Source organism: Caretta caretta, chromosome 3 (genome assembly GCF_965140235.1).
Source record: "Caretta caretta isolate rCarCar2 chromosome 3, rCarCar1.hap1, whole genome shotgun sequence".
Taxonomy (NCBI): Eukaryota; Metazoa; Chordata; order Testudines; family Cheloniidae; genus Caretta; species Caretta caretta.
The window spans coordinates 204,316,937-204,333,154 of NC_134208.1; the positions used below are offsets into that span (position 1 = coordinate 204,316,937).

General features: G+C 42.9%; 1 protein-coding gene across 4 annotated transcripts in view; it reads left to right on the forward strand.

Annotated features, from left to right (window-relative positions):
- The first annotated feature begins 1,715 nt into the window (after positions 1–1,715).
- Positions 1,716–16,218, forward strand: part of GPCPD1 (glycerophosphocholine phosphodiesterase 1) — a 72,060-nt gene continuing 57,557 nt past the window's right edge. Inside the window, exons 1-3 of one of the 4 annotated variants that reach the window (XM_048842511.2) lie at positions 1,716–1,900; positions 4,981–5,072; positions 9,900–9,983. In XM_048842511.2, the coding sequence (XP_048698468.2) occupies positions 9,935–9,983 (49 nt within the window). In that variant the 5' untranslated portion in view covers positions 1,716–1,900; positions 4,981–5,072; positions 9,900–9,934. Of the gene's footprint in view, positions 1,901–4,980; positions 5,073–6,344; positions 6,454–9,899; positions 9,984–16,218 lie in introns of those variants that run through there. The other 3 variants (XM_048842510.2, XM_048842515.2, XM_048842512.2) reach the window with 3 other exon arrangements.

Below are 16,218 nucleotides of genomic sequence, written 5' to 3' on the forward strand. Positions count from 1 at the left end.
ATTGGTTAGTCTCTAAGGTGCCACAAGTCCTCCTTTTCTTTTCACATAAGAGCGTTGGGGTTCTTAGGGATTTTCTTGTTTTGGCCTTGTTTTGAAATGGGATTAGCTTGATTTTTGGCTTATTGTGAAAGTCGGGGTGCTCATTTACCCCGTGAAAGTTGGTATCTGTGCACCCAGGCCCACCTGTGGCTAAGCCCTATTCAAGCACTGAATTTTTACTCCAAAGGCCAGATTTTTAAAGGTAGTTAAGTGCCTAACAATCTGGCCCTAAGAATAGAAGTGGGTTGTGTTCCTATGCAAACAAAAGCAGGCTGATCCAAAACCCACTGAATCTAATGGGAGTCTTTCTACTTCATCAGTGATCTTTAGATCAGTCCTTATATCCCTTTGTTAATTATGGGATCTTGGCTTTTCAGCAAGCAATTTTAGGAGTGTTTAGTTGCAAGGAAGTCTTTTTACTTAGCTGTAATCCCATTAATATCACTTACCCTAACATTATCAAATGTCCCGCAAGATGGACTATTGTCAAAGCTGCAGTCTGATTTCAACAAAATTAAAAACCAATTCGTTTTAAGGAGACAAGCATTCTAATTATTGAGTGTCTGTGTGTGTGGGAGGATCAATAATAATGGTTACTGCAGCTTGCTCTGAAATAAAACTGTTTCTATACCATGGAGATAGGTACTTTACTGAAAGCTAGAACAGATGAGTGAATAAGAATTCACTTTACTTATGTAAATACACTTATTTTAAAAAGGTACTTTAAAAGCATAGGGCTTTGTAACACAGCACATAATTGTCCAAAATTTGACATCTGAAAGGTTTTTAAAGCAAATGGTTTTCCACTCCTAGACTATGTAGGTGTTTACAAAACAGTAGGCCCCACTACAGCATGCCATCTAAACTCAAGGCGCCTTGTAACAAAATCTGTAAGTGCGTGGTCCTCTATCCTCCTAGAAATCTGTAGAATTTTTACAATCCAGAGGATCAGAATGAGCAAAACTGGCTTTTAATAACAGGTAAAGAGGTACGAAAAGGCACCTTCCATCTGCCTGAACAATCCTTTAGTGGATAACCCATGTGGGTATTTATGTAGTCAAATCAAACAACAGTCATACTGTATCGGGGGTAACCGTGTTAGTCTGGATCTGTAAAAGCGGCGAAGAGTCCTGTGGCACCTTGTAGACTAACAGACGTATTGGAGCATGAGCTTTCGTGGGTGTATACCCACTTCGTCGGATGCATGGCCATCCTGTAGCAGCTACGCTTCCCTGTCCTGTACAAAGGAGGCTCAAAGACACATTTCCCTTGGCCTCAGCCCATTCCCACACCCAGCACCGGAACGGAAGTTCAAATCAGCCCCACCAAGAGACAATTTCTCCAGAACACGAGTGCTTTCAGGCCCTTTTTTACAGGAAAACCGCCTGACTGGCCCTGGCTGCAGCCGCAGCTGCCCCCGGCCCGCAGCCCTCGCCGCGCCCCCCGCCCGGCTGCTCCCGCCAGGCCCTGGCCCTCCGGCCCGGCTCATCACCTCACTCCCCCCGCCCCCGGGCCGGGTGGGCACTCTCCGCTCTCATTGGCTGGCCGTTGCTGCTCTACTGATTGGCTGACTTTCCGAGCGCAGTCCCGCCCCCCGGCCCTTCCTGCTTCGGCTCCCCTCAAACTCTCCGCCCCGCCGCGCTTTCTAGGAATCTTCTCCGCGCCCATTGGCCGTGCCTGTCACGTGGCCGCTGCCCGTTGCCGCCTCGCGCCCGGTTCGGCCGGGCGGTTGGAACCGGTTCGGCCGGGCGGTTGGGGACGGCCGAGCTCGGCAGGGAGCTCGGGCGGCGCGCCCTGGAGCCGGGGCAGTCGCTTCCGCAGACAAAGGCAGCCGGAGCAGCCCGTCGCGCTCAGCGTCCAGGTCAGAGCCGGCGGCTGTCGGGATGGAGGGGAGGCGCCTGGGAGAGAGGGGGAAGGTCTCTGACAGGTGGGAGCTGGGGTAGTGAGGGGGGGGGCCAGAAGGGGAGCGCAGGGCAGGCGGGGGGGGGTAGACGGGGTCGGGGGAGGCTGGAGGCGAGTGCAGGGCTCCCGGGCGGGGGGGCTGGAGGCGAGTGTAGGGCTCCCGGGCGGGGGGGCTGGAGGCGAGTGCAGGGCTCCCGGGCGGGGGCTGGAGGCGAGTGCAGGGCTCCCGGGCGGGGGGGGGGGGGGCTGGAGGCGAGTGCAGGGCTCCCGGGCGGGGGGGGGGGGGCTGGAGGCGAGTGCAGGGCTCCCGGGCGGGGGGGGAGTAGACGGGGTCCGGGGGGGGGGCTGGAGGCGAGTGCAGGGCTCCCGGGCGGGGGGGGGGGGGGCTGGAGGCGAGTGCAGGGCTCCCGGGCGGGGGGGGGGGGGGCTGGAGGTGAGTGCAGGGCTCCCGGGCGGGGGGGGGAGTAGACGGGGTCGGGGGGGGGGGCTGGAGGCGAGTGCAGGGCTCCCGGGCGGGGGGGAGTAGACGGGGTCGGGGGGGGGGGCTGGAGGCGAGTGCAGGGCTCCCGCGGGGGGAAGGGGGAGATATAACTGAGATTGAGAATGTCAAAGTGGGCTATTGTTGTAAGTAATCACTTTCGGGGACATATTTAATTTTCCAGATATTTTCAAGATAAACAATCTCCTTAAAATGTTAGTGTTGCTATTTTAAACCGCAGGTATATTCTGATATCATTTCTTGAAATAGTATTTCTGTTTTGCTACTTCCTAAATGATGGATTAAAATGTACAACAGGATTTTACTTCATCAGTAGACTTTCTGCTTTTGGATCAGAAGTTGTGTGTTCAAACCTTGCCCCTAGCTTAGCTCATATCTAAATGTTAATGCTGCAATGCAGTCTTAAGGAGAACTGCAGAACTTGTAGAGGTGCTTACCTATGTAGGAAAGATGGCAAAGTAAGGTCCTTTTTGTCAGTCTGTGACTGCTCAGCTGGAAACAAAGGGTTTCAGAACTGTCTTTGTAAAGAATGATAGCTGTTGTGATTTGATATGCTGTCCAACCTTGGCACTGGTTCTGATATCAAACGCTGTATGATTATTTCAGATTTATTTGCCTGTAGTCACTGTACTGCATGTGTCTAATTTGTTAGTTTGTGATATCTTGTGTATGAGCAGAAGAGAATTCTGTTCTTTGTAGAATTAGCCTAATGAGTTTTTGCTGGAAGCAACTTATGTTGATATTTGGTATCTGAGGGCTTACTTCTGTAGGGCGGGTAAAAATTACCTCTTAGAATGTTAGTGCTTGTCTCCTTTTTGTTCCCTTCAGTACTGAATGTATACTAATTATATGTAAGACAGTAAATATGATTTTTAGGGTAGGTGCAAGCAGGGGGGCCAGCAAATGCCTTGTGTAGACTTTCCCGTCAGTATGGGCAGGGAGGTGTTGATAGCATCCATATATTCTATGGATATTATAATATGGAGAAGGACTGCTTAAGACGGAAACATACAGTTTTAAAAATACTGTAATGTAACCTTCATGTATATGCTTATGAATTTTAGATTTGGAAACTATAGTCACATTTTGATGTGATTAAGCAAAATACTTATTTTCTGTGGTACCAGTATTGTACACTTGATCTGTTTGGGGATTAGTGTGAAGCTCATGCAAATGTGCTATGTGTTTACCATTATTTTCATATGGCTAATTAAGCAAACTTTCTAGTGTAGTGACTTTAAAATTAATGAGTTTAAGGGGCAGATATTTAAAGGTATTTAGGTGCCTAAAGGTGTAGATAGGTGTCTGAAAATCCCACTTGATCCCCTTTTTCATCTTTAGGCAGCTAAATACCTTTACAAATCTGACCCTCCATAAATAGCAATTAAGAGAGGTTTTGTTTTTTTTTCCCCATTGAAAGATCCGAATCCTATATTGTAGTTTCTTCCTTCAACATAATGTTATGTAGGTAAGTTTCAGGTTGGTGGAGCATGTGCCAATCAGAAGTTTCTGATGGCCTTTTGTCAGGTGGAAAATGTTCTCAGTTTTTAAGATAGGGAAAATGATATAACATAAGCGAAGCTTAGTTACAGGTAAATCCTACTCCTTTTGGCTTTCTCATAAAAACATAGCATAAGAATGGCCATACTGAGTCAGACCAATGGTTCATCTAGCCCAGTATCCTGTCTTATGACAGTGGCCAATGCTATATGCTTCAGAGAGAATAAGAGGGACAGGGCAGTTATAAAGTGATCCATCCTCTTTTGTCCAGTCCCAGCATCTGTCTGAGTCTTAGGGACACCTGGAGCATGGGATTGTATTCCTTACCATCTTGGCTAATACCCACTGATGGACCTATCATCCATTAACTTATCTAACTCTTTTTGGAACTCAGTTATGTTTTGGCCTTCACAACATTGCCTAGCAACGAGTTCCACAGGTTGACTCTGTGTTGTGTAAAGAAGTACTTTCTTCAGGTGACCCTGGTCCTTGTGTTATGTGAAACAGTAAATAATGCTTTTTCTTGACAACATTCGTGATTTTATAGATCTGTCATATCCCCTTTAGTTGTCTCTTTTCCACGCTGGACAGTCTTAATCTTCTTAAATGCTCGTCATAAAACACAGCTTACCAGATATTGATTAACTGCAGTGGGTAAGGTTCACCTAGAGGACCAAATCCTCATATGGTATAAATAGCCATATTTCCAATAAGATCATTGGAGCTACTGCAACTTAATGCTATCTGAGGATCTGACCCAGAGACTTTAGTGTGTCAAAATCTTTGGGTTTTGCCCAATGTACAGCTAGTTAAGGAAATTGTCTAATCTTGTAGTTCTACCTTTTAGTTCTGTTCTGCCACCAGCTGGAATTTTGCCTCCTTTCTTTACTTTCCAAATTACCAAAATGTTCGTACTGGATCCTTTTCATTAAGATGTAAAAATGTTAGTTTTCTTTATGCAGATGATGTGATACTCAATTACTCTGCTCCCCTTCCAGATATTCTGTAGTTTACAAAATCTTTCTTTCGGTTTCTAACAGTTCATCCATTTTGGATAGTGAATGGAAAGTAGCTCAGTCAATCTCCAGACTCAAAATTGTCTCCTTTCAGAATCAGAAAGGAATCAGTCAAAGTAAGTAAGACTCTTCAAGATTTGTAGTACTTGAGGTTTTTAAGCTTCAGCAATAAGAGAAACTGTTGTGACAGGTATGGCAATGTCTAGCCACATCCTTGGGAGACCTTACTGAATTAAGTTTGTCTTTGGGCTCCATTATATTAAATGCATGGCTTATGTATTATTTTGGGCCGAAATTGCGTGTAACCTCTCTAGGTGACATTTGTGAGACCTGGATGTTCAAAGGACTGTATTGAAAATGTGCCAGACAAGAATGGACTTCTGGGTCTGTAAATGTTAAATGGATTTCCAAGGGGAATATCTAGGGAGAGGTTAATGCAAATTCCCCACCTTCAATTACACACAAACCCAGCCTTTTGAAGCTACATACATATCTGCTGAAGATTACCTGTTCCTGGAGACTGGTGATCAAAGTCCTGACCTGTATAAAGAAACAAGCTTTTCTGCCCAGTCTCAGTTCTGAATCTGAGATAGTTATGAATTTGTAACTATGGTAAAGTCACAGTTGTGGGCTTTGCAGGACTAATGCCTACCAAACGCCAAGATTGGTGTTAAGGATTGCCTCTGGTAAGCTTTTTAGCATGTGTGTAGATTTTTGTTCTTAATATTTTCTTTGTAATACTTTCACCTTAATAATAAATGTGCTTGCTTAGAAAGAGCTATGGGGTAACTTATAACTGTGGGCGATTATACGGGTCATAGCTTCTGGAGATACAGCAAAATGCAGATTCTAGTCTTTTAGGGAGTCTGGCTTGCTGGGGATATCCGAGTGTTAATCAGGTAGCTGTATAGCCTTTAACACCCTGGTCAGGAAGGAGACAGACACGGGTTTCTGCCCAAGAGAGATGGTGGCTGAACAGTTGGGAGCCTACAGTGGGTCCCCTTGGTGGACAACTGAGGGGAAATAAAGGTTCACTTACCCTGAAACTATGACAGCTGTCACAGATCATACAGGGAGCATATCCCATGCATCATACTTGGAGCTCAAAAATCTGTCCTTGTACACAGATTTAAATGCTGGCTCAGTGACAGCTAGTAGGCAAGCTGGAGCTGTCGTATGTTAGCTTCAAGAAACTCCTGAAAGCAGCTATATGATATTGTAATCTAAATTAGAATTCATGTCCAGTCTGATGTTTGGTATGATGTTTGGAAGTCTTTGTATATACATCTCAGAGATTACTGCAGAGTTTAGCATGATTAGCAGCCCTTGCTCAAAGACTGACGGACGGATGGTTGTTTTAGGTCACTAGTGGAGTAAGGTTTGCCAATGCACTATCTGAGAAGCTTAAATAAATCTTGCCCTCAGTGACTACTGGTTTGGTGAGCATGGTTTGGCCTTCATTTTTGAGTGCTAATGTTCTGTCAACTTTTTTGAAAGGTAAGATTTTTATATATTCCAGATTCCTGTTTAAATATTTTGTAAACTTTAGATATTTCGTATATACTATAGGCTTGCAAAGAACTGAGGTTACTTGACTGCACTAGGAGATGCAGTTACACTTCTTGTCTAAGTGGAAACCTTAAGTCTTCTAGCTAATGTTGAGTTTGTGAGGGGAAAAATGGGTTTAACCAGAGTTTTATAGCAGCTATGCTTGTTTTTTCCCCTAAAGGATGGCTGTACTAATGGAAAAACAAAGTGTTCTTATCTTAACAGCTTTGCCATGTATATCGGGCATAACATTTCAGTGGTGCTCAATATACCAACTGTTGTTGTTTCATTATAGTTCCTGTGAAAGTTTGGAAAATTCAAAAGAGCACTATAGCAGCAGAGAGCTGTACTGGAGGTCTAGTCATGAAGTGATTAATACCACCTAAGCTTGAAATTAACAAAATGTTGACTTGTTTGGCTACATCCTGCCTGTAGCCAAAAATTAGACCAATACCTCGTTTATGCTAACAGCTCTAAACTATGCTACATACAGTCTTCATGGGAAACAGTTGTTATACTTAATTGTGGTACATCCACACTTGATCACATCTCTTCAGGGAGAAGCTCCTTTCTCTCTTCAGATCTGGAGATTCAGTAGGCTCTCCAGAACTCTGAGGATTGTTGCAAGTATGGGGAAATAGGGAATTTTCCTTGACCGCTCTTAATTGGCTAGGGAGTCTTGCATACCGATAGGGTCCAGGGCTTATAAAATTTGCATGACACCGACTAGCCAGAGAGTTAGAGTTCTTAGCCAAAAAACTCTTCCCCTTACCTTGCAAGAGTTTAAAGGAATAAAATTAAAGCCTTCTGGACAGTTTAATTGTGTATTCTTTTCAAGACATATCGTGTTGTTCATCTAGTATCCCAAATATACACAGTGCTTTACAAATGCAGAATAATGTACAGCATGGATAAGGATTTTGATGCATTAATGTAAAGTTAGAGGGAAATATAAACTGAAATATAGTAACTGGATGCCACAGAGAGGTGTGTGCTAATTTGTATTGTATTCCATACTTGCAGGCATAGCTTCCCTTCAGGAACTTTCTTGAAAATTGTTTAGTCTTACCATGTTTAAGTATAAAAAAAACCCCAATCATAAGCCTGATATCATTGGCAAGAAATTCTACAGCTGCAGTACTGTCCCTTAAAATGTTCTGTTTCCTATCTGTGAGTGTAAACTAGGGTTATTTTCAGGTGTGTTATCCCTGTGGAAGTTGAGGTAGTCTCTGAGGTAGATAGTTTCCATTCCGTTGAAGGAAGCTTTGCAAAACTGCAAATGAAAGTTCTTCCAGCCCAGGCTCAAAATCCACTCATCCACCCTTGAACATTATAATGAAAAACTAATATTCTTTTTGCCCGTCAGCTAAAAAGCCCCAACCCAATATTACCTGTTGGTAAATGAGTGAATAGAACTTTATAAAGCACTTAAATCTGTAAGGCTGCTTTAAGATCAGGACTTTGAATTCAGTTTTGAAACTAATTGGGAGTCAGTTAGTATGGCATAGGCATGGCCTCTTTTATATCAGCCGTAGCTTTGTGTGAGACATGCTGTGTCATCGTTGGAGGCAGTGTTATCCAGTGATAAGACATTGGTCTGGGGCACCAGAAGTTCTGGGTTCAGTTTTCAGCTTTGCCAGATACCTGCATGATAGCCTTGGACAACTCACTTTCCCTCTCTGCCTCAGCTTCTCTTTGTGGGGGTTGGGGGCTGGGAAAGCTCTTTCCTGTTTCCACTTCAGTGAAATCTCCTCCTTCCCATATTCTCAGGCACAGAGGGAAGAGAAAGGGGTTGGGGAGAATAAGAAAAGAACAGGAGTGAAAGAGGTAATGTGTGGGGCAGAAGAGGGACAGACATGAGTGAGGAAGGGACACAGACCCAAAGGGAAGAAATGTGGAGGACACAGAAGGAAGAAACTCAAACATTAGAACTTGTTTTCTGCAGCTCTCGGACTTTCTGCTCTGGGCTCTGAAGAGCTACCTTTCTGCATTCTCCCCTATTCCGTCTCTAGATCTTCTTTCACTCTGCCTTTTGGGCTCCTACTCAGTTCTGTGTACGTTTGCAATCACTGGAGGACTGGGGCTTGCCCTCTAGTGTTGTAACTTGAACATTTTTTGTTCAGTAACACTAAAGCTCTCAACTCAGGCATGCTGCTGTCATCATTGTATTACATAAACAGTACTTCTGTTTACAACTGGATTTTTGAAACCTGGTGTGAAGTGTTCGGAAATCAACTAGGTGGGAAGCACAGTACTAAAATTTCTTGCTGTATATTACCCTTTCAAAATTATTTTGGATTACTTGGCACTCCGTTGGTAGTGCATTTACATACAGTGAATGCTATTTGCATATAGAAACATGGCCTTCATTGACTCTGAAATAATTATTTTATAAGTAATGGAAAAGGAAATTATTTTCACTTATACATGTCAAATTCCTAGTTATCTAGGACTGCCAGTGTTGTCACGAGGAACTGTCTTTTATTCAACTCTAAAATACCTTGCATATTTATGGAAGGGAAATAAGGCATAGATAATATTTTAATAGGCATAGCAATTCTGAGTAAATGTGATTTGTTTTTTTCCTGGCTATTAAAATAGGACTGCTATAGTTATGTAAACTATCATCATGTTTTCATTGCTGCCATGTTATTTTGAGGTAAATGCTCTTTCCTCAAGGAAGCTTGATGTTGTGTTTTTGTAAATATTTGCTTTAGAGTTATGTGTATTCATAATTGGTTTTCTGCTCGTCTGCATTATTTTTCATGAGTAGCTTTGAAAGTAAGAGTAGGGTTGTCAACCTTCCAGGATTGGCCTGGGGTCTCCAGGAATTAAAGATTAATCTTTAAATAAAGATTATGTTGTGTGATGAAATCTCCAGGAATACATCCAACCAAAATTGGCAACCCTAAGTAAGAGTAAAGAATAGCTTAAAGAGGCTGCTGCTTACCCATAGAAAACTATTGGCCATTGAAGGTTATAATTTCACTTTGTCTCTAATGATAAAGTTCCCATTGACTTCATTGAGAGCAGAGTTAGGAAAATGCTGAGTGCTTTAGAGAAATCCTCCCCTAAAAATATTGAATGAATGCTATTTCTAGTTGCACATATCAATCTCACTACTTTTGTTTAACACTTGTTAATCTTGTAGATAGGCCCTGTGTCACACTGACTTCCTCACTGGCTGGACAATGGTTTCTTGATCTGGTCAGTCGTTTGCTTTGGTTTGCTGTGGAGTGGTCCAGAGCTCACAAGTACTGCCATTTGTTCAGAACATTAAGACCAATACTTGGTCACCCCCCTGTAGATGACTGAAGTTCATACCCTAGCTTTTAGTGAGACCGCTACAGATGCGGTATATTGTTACTGAAATACTTTTTTATACCCTCTAATAGGAGACATCAGACTTCCTTAGTCATTATCTGGAAGTATGACCCCATCTCAAGTTACCTTTGAAGTAAGAGGAACAGCAGAACCAGGTACAGAAATCACACTTGTCGTCATATACGTGTGTGTGTGTGTGTTGTAAAACTAGAAGAAAATCTTCAAGCCATACAGTTAAAAATATTTTTTTATTTTAGTTAGAGGGCAAAGAATCATATAATTTTGATACCTAGGATGACAAGGTTCAGGAGGGTGGATTGGTAAAGAGGAGCTTTACCAAATAATTGTTCTTTAGCGGAGAGTTGGGGAATTAATTTTATCTCCTTTATTAATAACTTTTGTTTGAAAAATGTTAGCATACCAGAGATTTTTATATACTCCCTGAAATAGTCTAACTAAAAATTAGAATTGTATTTGTGATAACCTTACTTTATCAAGTGGAAATATTTAGCATTAATCCTGACCTCAGATACGCAGGCATACATTGCTATGTTTCTTGGAAAATCCTCAGTTTGTGTATAGGTATGCAGAGGGTTCCTGTTGAACCAAATATAACAAGAGAATATGTTTTGAATGAGTTTGGAACACAGGTTAACAAATTGGATAAGATGGCATGCTGTTCTGATCAAGTATCCTGAAACCTCAGATGTCAGTTACATTTCCGTTCTGTCTCTAGCTGGTTTTGGGATGTTCGCTATGTCTGTGTCTAACCAGTGGGATGTTATCCAATCTTTGCCTTCAACTTTTTTCCAAAATTGTTACAAGCCAAAAGCAGACACAAAGTAGCTATTCCATTGAGTTTCCTCTTTCACTTCCTTCTCTGATTCACAGACAAACACCCCCCCCACTCCACCCCCTTCCCAATCAGTGGCTGATTGCATCTAAAAAACCAGAGTGCTTCCTCTGTGAGTCATTATATGATTTGCCACAAGCCTATCTAAGGTATTCATCTTCTCGCCCATCCTGGCCAGCCTAACCATACACACTCCCCTGTTATTTATACAGTGCTATAAGGCTTAAATTCACAGCGAACCACTCTAATAAATCCTAGAAGGCATCAGCAGCCATTCAATAATAAATCACTAAAATCACCAGAAGCCCCTCCCCCCTCCCCTTCTTAATGAGCATACTCTGCTATGCCAAACTCAGTGGAGTTCCCTCCCCTCTGCTAAAATCAGAGGTAAAATTCCCTTTCTTGGACTTGTGGGAGCTTAGTTCTCTCCCCCTCCTCTGCTGGTGAAGTTGAGGACTCAATAGGTGTTCAGGATGTTCCACTTGTTCCCTTTACATTCCTTTCATGCTGCAAATCAGAGGCCTAGTCTACACTACAGCGGAAAATCGATCTAAGCTACGCAATTTGAGTTACGTGAATAGTGTAACTCAAATCGACGTAGCTTAGACCTACTTACCGTGGGTTCCACGCTATGTGATGTTGACAGGAGGTGCTCTCCTGTCGACTTCCCCTATTCTTCTCTATCCACTGGAGTACAGGAGTCAGTGGGAGAGCGATTTGCGGTCAACTTAGCAGGTCTTCACTAGACCCGCTAAAATGACCGCCGATGCATCGATCACTGCTCATGGATTAAGTGTAGGCAAGCCCAGAGTAGTCCAGCACTTTCTTGTGACTTCTTACTCTAAATTGAATATGGAAGCAGTTAGTCATTAGGTAGAAGATGCATGGAATCTACATTTCTGTCTTACTACAAAGATGCCACTTAGGTTCTAAGGTGCCACAAAGTACTCCTTTTCTTTTTGCGAATACAGACTAACACGGCTGCTACTCTGAAACCTTATTTTGTGATACTTTTTGCTGTACCTGATGATAATACAATTCTTGCTTATTATGGGGTATCATAGGGTTTCCAGTTTCAACTTAAAATGATGAATCTAGACTCCATTACCAAAAATCTAAAAATATAAATATTTAAGTACCTTGGAAAAGTGCTTGTAAAAGAGGCAGGTAGGAGCCTGGGAGATGATGTTCTCTGTAGCATGTGATTTCAAAGGGGACATTTTGAACATAATTGCGTAGTAGGAGGAGGCGAGAAATGTAGCAGGCCAATATTACTGCAGTTTTTGGGGCAACTGAATAAATGTTCGATATATCATTCTGCTCTTTGATAAAAAAAAATGTAATGTTCTTTGGCGGTAATTAGTACAACAAGAAATACAAACTGGAAATAAACAGGGAATCAGTCTACCATATGTGGTTTATTATTACAATGATATTGGCAAAATAATGAATATATAATAATGCCTTGTCACTAGTCATCTGTTAAAACTCCTTAGGGGACAAACTTTCTGTCACATTTTAGTTAAAAATTAAAAGCACTAATTATATCTTTCTTTTTTTTTTTTGTTTAAAATGATGTGTAATAAGAGAAGTAACAGGCTATTAAAACAGAAATATGCATTGAAACAGAAACCAATGCCAACATCTTGATTGCTAAGGTAAAATTTATCTAAGGTCACTAACATTTGTTGACGGTTCAAGTGCAAATGTTTATCAATAACCAATTGCGGTTTATTACAAAAACTTCAATTTGCAATAAGATTGAAGTGAGCATTCATTTATTTCACATAAAATAAATCCGTAGCTGTTGCTCAACAGAAGCAGCTGAACATGTAATTATGAATGTTGGCAAAGGTCCTGTTAAGAGGCAAATGTTTGGTTGCATAAGTTTCCATTGCATTTGTGCAAAAATTTTCAGCCATATTTGAGTATGAGGACAGAAGGGCAAAAATATACTTTTACCAGTTTAAAAAAAAAAAACTTGCAATTTTTTAAACAGCTGTACAGGCAAAATGTCCAGGGCTTGGAACCTGAAACTCAGTATGAAGATATAGCCCTTGCTAAGGAGCAGTGTCTTTAATTTTTGTATTTTTTAAAAATGACTCTCCATGCTTCCAGCTTTCACAATCTGTAAGAACTGTTTGATGCCTCATAGAAAGTATTTTGTTTAAAAATGATTTCTACTTGTATGTCATAGTTTTTGTAGAATTCTGAAAACTTGCAAAAATTAAAAATAATAAACAAAAAGGTAGAACTCCAAAAAAGCTTCTGCTTATTTCCTTCTTGTATTTGCAAGTTTATTTCTAAAGCAGCTAGTTGTGACATTGCTGTCCCTAGCAGAACAGACTTGAAGGTTTTTGTTTTTTTTCTAATCGTAATAGAAGTAGTAAACAACAAGGCTAGAGAAAATTAATTCCTTTTCTGTCAGTGGTTTTGCAGGGAGCTTTTCTGTGGGAAATACCTACAGGATGTGGATGGCGTAAGAGGATGATTGTACTGTTTCTGTTGCCCCACAATACTGACATGACATGAGGGCTTGTCTTCATTACGGGGGTAAGTCAACCTAAATTACACTACTCCAGCTACGTGAATAATGATGTAGCTTAGGTTGACTTACTGCAATGTCTTCACTGCACTGTGTTGAGGGGAGACGCTCTCCAGTCGACTTCCCTTACTCTTCTTGGATAGCTGGAGTACCTGGGTCGACCGGAGAGCGCTCTGCTGTCTGTTTAGTAGGTCTTTGCTAGACCCACTAAAGCAGCAGCTGGATCTCCCTTTAGTGAAGATCAGCCCTGAGTTCAGGGATGGGCAAACTTTTTTTGGCCTGAGGGCCACATTGGGTTTTCAAAATTGTATGGAGGGCCGGTTAGGGGAGGCTGTGTCTCCCCAAACAGCCAGGCGTGGCCTGGCCCCCGCTTCCTATCTGACCCCCCCCGCCCTTCTTGCACCCTGACCCGACCGCTGGCCCCCCTCAGGACTCCTACCCCATCCACCACTCCCTGTCCCCTGACCACCCCAGACCCGCCCCCACCCCGACTGCCCCCTGTCGACCCATCCAACCCACTCTCTCTCATTCCTGACTTGCCTCCTGGGACCCCTGCCCCATCCAACCACCTTCTCCCTGTCCCCTGACTGCCCTCTGCCATCCCATTCAGCCCTCCATCTCCTTCCTGACTGCCCCCCTGGGACCTGTGCTCTATCCACACCCCTGCCCCCTTACCGCACTGTCTGGAGCTCTGGTGGCACTACAGCTGCGCTGCCCAGAGCACTGGGTCAGGCCGCTGCTCTGCAACTGCAATGCCCAGCTGCCCAGAGCCTGGTGCCGCGTGCTGAGTCTGTGGGGGAGGGGAAACAGCAGGGGAGGGGCCGGGGACAAGCCTCCCTGGCCAGGAGCTCAGGGGCCAGGCAAGAGGGTCCTGCAGGCCAGATGTGGCCATGGGCCATAGTTTGCCCACCTCTACCTTAGTTTCTTTCTGCTGCTACTAGTGGAGAAGGGGCTTTTGGTATTAGCAGAGGGAGAAAGCAGGCCTGAGGACATATAAACAAACTTTCTGAGAGGCTTCAGCAGTTCTTTATGCCATTACATTTTTTTCCTCTTTATCTAGCCATTGTGTGTGTTAATTATGTCAAGTCACAGCTATAAATAGTGATATATGAAATGAGAATCCTTGCCTAGAGCATTGAGAGAATATGTATTTTAGTCCCACGTTAATACTTTTTTCTGCAGTATTCGGCTAAGGAGTGTTGCAGTGATCTTGAAAATGCTCTTAACATTAAGCAATTCAAGTTATAATATACTTCCATTTCTCTAGTGCCTTTCATCTAGGGACTTTACAGTATTTTGTAAACACTAATTAAGCCTCACAACACCTTTCTGAAGGTACATAAGGGATCACTACCTCTCCCATTTAAATATAGCCTGCTGTGTGGTAAGCAATAGCCAGACCTTCACACGTTTAGGACAAGAAATGAAGAATATTGCTAAATAAAACTGCAGGGGAATTTAGAGAGGCAGAATATAATTATCCAATCTAGAGATTGGCCAGTACACAGACTTTAACTTGTCTCTTAAGACAAGAGACATAGGATCTTTAATGAGCGTGTGGGACAGATCTGTGTGTGGGTTTTTTTTCCCCACTTTTTCCCCCCCAGAATGAGCCAGGCCTTGAGCTTCTTAAATGCTTCAAAAACTTATTAAAAGCTGCTAGGTAGATTCAACTTGCTAGCAACCACTCAGTTGCCAGCAAAAAGTTGCTGTTATCCGGAAGTTGCTGAAAAGTGGAAGGCAGGTTTGCAAGGCAGTAGCCAGGGAAGAAGCGCTGGGACGTGCTATCCCTGGCTGCAGCACTACTAGCCTGCCTGTGTAGAGGACAGCAGTGGGGAGGGATGCTGCAAACCTGCTTCCAAGGGCAGCAGGAGCACAGGAGACCAATGGAGCTGCACTGTACATCAACTTGTGCTCTCCAGTGATCGGAGTTCAACACTTCCCAGCACTTACTTTCCTTAGGGAGAGGTACCATGCAGCCATGCTGCAATGGCTCTTCCCACAGCCTGCCTTCCCAGCCCACAGCCACTTACTGCTTATGCAGGGCCTAGGTGTATGCAGGTTTGCAGTCACAGAAAGAAAGAAGAAAAGAGAGAGAACCTTTGGGATGGACTGAGCACTGGCCACAGGCAGGCTTGTGGGATTACAGCCAGAGAAAGGCATATCCCAGCACTTCAGTACTTAATTTGTAATGCTGGATCTCAAGCAATTTTTTTACTTTCATAACTGATGTGGCAAGCCCAGAGGTGCCAGGGCTCAGCACTGGTAAGCCCAGGCACAAATTAAGCACTACAGCAATTCTTTCCCTGGCTGCAGCCTTGCAAACTTGCCTGCAGAGGGTGCTTGGCACATCCCAGTGTTCCTTGTGGGGCTGCAGCCTTGCAAACCTGCTTTCAGATGGTGCATTTCTTCCCCACCAAAATGTTGCTAATAAGCAGCATGCGGTCGCTGATACCCAAATCCCATTAACATTGATGTTAATGAGGTGGGATTGGTTTTCAGCAATATGTTGCTATTAACTGGAAGTTACTAATATCATTGCTATTAAATGGAATCTGCTGTATTTTAAGAGTGTTCCAAATGTTTTTACCTTAATATTAATTTACTATAACAGTTTCTAGTTTGGAATCTCTTGCCTTTGGTTGTAGTTGTTGGTGCTAAACAAATCTTTGCTGTAACATGTGTTTTTTAAAGAATAGCACCTGACTTGCATTGATTGTGTGCATCAGTTACACAGTAAGTTCATTGTAAACCTACAATGGCAGATGGGTAATATGACAATGGAGAATATAAAGTAGGTCTGCGTTCTGTTTTTTCTTAATATTTTAAAGAAAATATTGATGCAAAATTTGATAGGCAAATACTAAATGGGACAAATTACTATTACTAGGACTGAACGACCTTGGTAACATCCTTTTTAAAGTTGTAAGTTTTGCATCTACCTCCAAGCGGCAATGTATTCTTTCGCAGTATGAGAATTTGAAATCGCTGC